Genomic DNA, 4,374 nt, shown 5'->3' on the forward strand with positions numbered 1-4,374 from the left:
AGGGATGCCCCAGCTCAGCAAGAACCAGTCCCTGCTCAAGCATCCTAATTGCTGCCCTCACAAAAAAGCAGGGCGGTCTGTCATGTGGCACCATGTCTTCACTGGGCAGCACCTGCTCATTAGAAGGGTGGGCTAATTGTGATGAGAGAGCACGTCTGAGGGCTTCAGAGAGGCAGTGTCATCTCGTGTGGGGGCTTCAGAGAGGCAGTGTCATCTCGTGGCGGCGGGCAGCCAGCTGCCTTGGTGAGCAGAGGTCACCTCCCTGGCACCTCCCCAGCCCTGTGCTCCTCTGCAGCAGGTCCCAGGGGTGCTGGACTTGGTGATACCTCGCACAGCAGCCACAGCTTCCCTGACCTACTCTGGCTGCATCACTGTCTTCCCAGAGCATGTGTGCGCCCATAGCCCTCGGCTGACCAGGCTGGCAGCTGCTCAGGCCTGAGCTGGCAGCGCTGGACTGCTGGGGCTTGCCTGCACAGGCAGATGCTGGGGACTGCTGCCCTCAAAGCAGTTGTTCCCAGCACCCTCCTTGGCTGCTTTTGCAACTACATGTGGCACCACACAGGGGCATGGGAGAGGGGCTGTGGGCTGCATCCCCAGCACGCAGTCATGCCATTAGGCAGGACTCGTGGGCCAGGCAGAGGAATTCAGGCAACACTGTCTTTCCACCATGGCCTGGGCATGGCATGGTGTTGGGTAACAGTATTTCCTGGCATCCTGGGTGTACAGCGTGCTCTGCTTTCGAAACCGATGGCCTCCGCAGCATGGCCAAAATGGCTCTGATGAGTGCTGCATGCTGCAAAGGGGCTGTGGGGCCTTGGGTCATGCTGGCATCTTCTCCTTGCGCCCAGGTTTGAACTGGCGCATGTCCGTAAACCACCACCCAGGCACCCCTGCAAGGGCCCAAGAAAGCCCACCAGTGAAGGCAGGCAGAAGAAAGAAGAGCCTCTGCCACCTTCCAGGTGGGAGAGGGAAGGTAAGGCAGCAGCTGGCTCCTTTCCACAGCGTGGGGAACTGATGTGTGCCTGTCCGATGCGGGAAATCGCTGGCAGTGATTGCAGAAAGGCTCCTTGTCTGATCCACAGTGTCATGGCCCTGGGAATAAGGGTGCGCCGTGGAAATGCTGAGCTGGACAGGAGGCAGTGCCAGGGAGGGCCCAAGAATCCCAGAAGCTGCAGCTGCAGGAGGACTCAAGGGCCCTCCCCACACTGCTGGGGTGGGCAGCATCAGGGCGATGCTCTCCTGCTGAGCTTTCTCTTCTCCAATTCTAGAGACCCAGCCTGAACCGTGACTCCTCGGGCTGGCAGAGCCTTTCTCCAGCCAGATGCCCTGAGCCCTGGGCAAAGGAAGCAATGGGGCAGAGGAACAAGCCCACGGGCAGCTGAGACTCGTGCTGAACGGCCGGAGGGGACACCATGCTCTTGCGCTCACATTAGGGAGCCATGTCCTTTGGCCCCGGCATGTCTCTGGCAGGCTGTTATTGACACAAGTGATGGCAGGTGTGTCAGCTTCCCCTCCCTCCCTGATGGGATAAAAATCTCATCCTTGTCCCTCACAGCTGATTCCTTACTCGCTGGCACTGCATTTCACACTGGTCCTATTAGTCCATGCCCTGCTGCTGTGATCCTCCAGGTTTGTCTTCGTGCCAGCAGCAAACACCAGTCACAGGCTCCTTTTTGCGTCATGACCAGAAAGAAAAGCATTCAAGAAGCTCAGTCATACATTCGACCTGCCAGGAAGCGGCTGGTACCCGCGTCCAGCCCTGCAGCACCCGCCTGGCACCGGCTGATGTGGCGTTTCCGTGGCCGGGTCCTTGGCCCATCCCCTCCCATGCTTCACAGCTTGAACGCGTGTCCGCACACTCGTGCGTAAGACACTCTCTGCCCTGGCACCACAGCAGCAATTCTACTGAAGTTCAGAAAGATTAGGGCTATCGTATCTAGCTAGCCTAGTAAATAATTTTCTGGTTACTCAAAAGACGCTTTTGTTGTAGGTGAGGGACAACTAGATGATCTGTAGGTGATCAGATCAATATTGCGTCATTGCACCAATATTGCATCAGTGCTGACCCCAGCAGCAGCCTTCCTGTGAGGAGGACAGGGCTTTTAGCTTTTGCAAGAAGCTGCTATAGTGATATGGACTGTACAAATGCGATTGTTTTACAAATGACCTGCAGGCTCTGAAATTGCTTTTAGCTGTTTGAATGCAACCCTCAGGATCCTGCAGGCACTAGGACCTGCGTGAAGCCTTTACACCGGAGACTGTTCAGAGAGGATAAATATAGCGCAGCCCGTACACATATACGCATCGCCAGGGGAAGCAACCCGCACCCGATCCCCCGGCGTCCCGCCGCAGCGGGGCTGTGCCGCGGCTCGAGTGCCAGGCGGAGGCGGCGATCGGGGAGCTCTGCGTCGGGGCAGCGGTGCCGGTGAGCCTGCGGCCTTGGCCGGGGATGCTCCAGCTCTCCAAGGTCACCCCCTCGCTGCTCATCGGCAACGCCAGGGCAGCCTGCAACCAGGACCTGCTCACGCGAGAGGGAGTCACCTTCTGCATTAATGTCACCAGGCAGCAGCCGTTCCCCGGCCTCCAGCAGGTCCGGGGCATGCGCGTACCCGTGTTCGACGATCCGGCTGAAGACCTGTATCGGTATTTTGAACGGTGCAGCGATGCTATAGAAGAGGCTGTGAAGAGCGGTGGGAAGTGCTTAGTTTACTGTAAAAACGGCCGCAGCCGATCAGCTGCCATTTGCATTGCTTATCTGATGAGACACCGAAAACTCCCACTCAAGGATGCCTTTGAGGTATTTTACTTATCCCCAGATTTATATTTAGACATCTTTTGGGTAAGAAATACAAATGCTTATTATGAGTAATGATGATTTCTCATACAATTATTTTTGTGGTCTCACCTGTTTATTAGCAGTTACATAGATATTCAACATTTGAATAAAAATTCCACTGTTTTTTCACCCCAACTTGGACAAATAAGCTTGCAATGTGAGGTTTCTGGGACAACTATAATTACAAGTGCAAACAGGCTTTAAGCACTGGTAGCAAATAAGCAAAGTTGGTTGTTTTATGAACATTTTCCCTATCGTTTGCTTACTCATGATAAGTGAAGACAGAGACATAAAGCAAATGAGTGAAATGGATGCAAGTGCATGCAGAAGTTGTTTTGCAGGATTTGCTCTAATTACCGACGTGACAGCTCAACACAGCAAAGAAATATCACCTGATAGGCCTGCTAAATAGCTAGGGACTAGCTAGCTGTGAGTAATAGAATCTCAACTTTATTAGGAAGCCTGTCCAATATGTACGACTCATGCTCTATGGTCTTTTAGTCTTCACCCATTTGGTAGGTACATCACTAAAGTCTCTAATTTCGATAACCGTTTTGCTCAGTACTAGACAGAGGCATGCAGATATGTGACCAAGTTCCACGCTATCTTAAACATGAGTGGTGTCACCACACTTTGTGAGAGACATTCACATTTCCAGCAAATTCAACAGCTCCCTTTCACGTCTTGCCCATGAATCCATTCTGTAACAGGGACCACGTGCCACGAGGTCTTAGCAAGCACAGAGTGAGGTCAGCTCACCAAAATATCTGTTTATTATTCTGTAGCCAAATCAAAGCCAAAGTAAATCTTCTCAGAAGTCTAAGAGGAAAAAAAAATCCATTTGCATGATACACACCCTTGCTTCTACAATGTCTCTCCTTTTTCCTAGACTGTGAAGACTGCCAGACCAGTAGCAGAACCCAATGCAGGATTTTGGTCTCAGCTGCAGAGATATGAGGAAGATTTGCAGATACCAAAGTAGTCCGATCTGCTGAGCAAAGGACTTAAAAATAGCAGTGTGTGAACACATTTTAAAGAGAGTTAAGTGGCTTGCTACAAATTTAAAAAAAAAAAAAAATCACTTCATATATCACCCCTACATAAAATGCCTTACTCCCCAAACTGAGTTGATGGTTCATTAAATTCATTCAGAGCATTACCGTCAAAAGTGCATGGGGAAGGGGCAGGTAAGCAAGGAGAAACAGAAAATGGTTGGAAGGACTGCGAACAAACCAGTGAAAGACATGGTATCTTTGGCATTTATTTTCCCCAGAATGACACCGAATACAGTAACAATGTATTGAACAAATGAATGAGTTACTACATAGGGATTTAACTCTTGGTTTGTAATTAAACTTCCCAATGATGTCACTGGAAGACCTGATGCCAGACCAAGAAAGTTCTGAATTCGTCGCTCCCCTACTGGATTATAATTCACGTTCATGAGCTGACGCAACCTTTGGTAGGAAACCAGCACTGGAACTGCTTAGTCACTACCTGAGCTGTGTATTTTCCTTACGTTCAACTAGACCAAGATA

At 51.1% G+C, this 4,374-nt stretch overlaps 1 protein-coding gene across 1 annotated transcript; it reads left to right on the plus strand.

Annotated features, from left to right (window-relative positions):
• Nucleotides 1–2,449: 2,449 nt before the first annotated feature.
• On the plus strand, nt 2,450–3,818 carry DUSP28 (dual specificity phosphatase 28). Its single transcript, XM_009484939.2, has 2 exons — nt 2,450–2,797; nt 3,726–3,818. Exons 1-2 carry the CDS (start codon nt 2,450–2,452, stop codon nt 3,816–3,818), a joined length of 441 nt encoding a protein of 146 aa, XP_009483214.2.
• Nucleotides 3,819–4,374: the final 556 nt, after the last annotated feature.

The sequence above is a fragment of the Pelecanus crispus genome, chromosome 9 (genome assembly GCF_030463565.1).
Source record: "Pelecanus crispus isolate bPelCri1 chromosome 9, bPelCri1.pri, whole genome shotgun sequence".
Classification (NCBI taxonomy): Eukaryota; Metazoa; Chordata; class Aves; order Pelecaniformes; family Pelecanidae; genus Pelecanus; species Pelecanus crispus.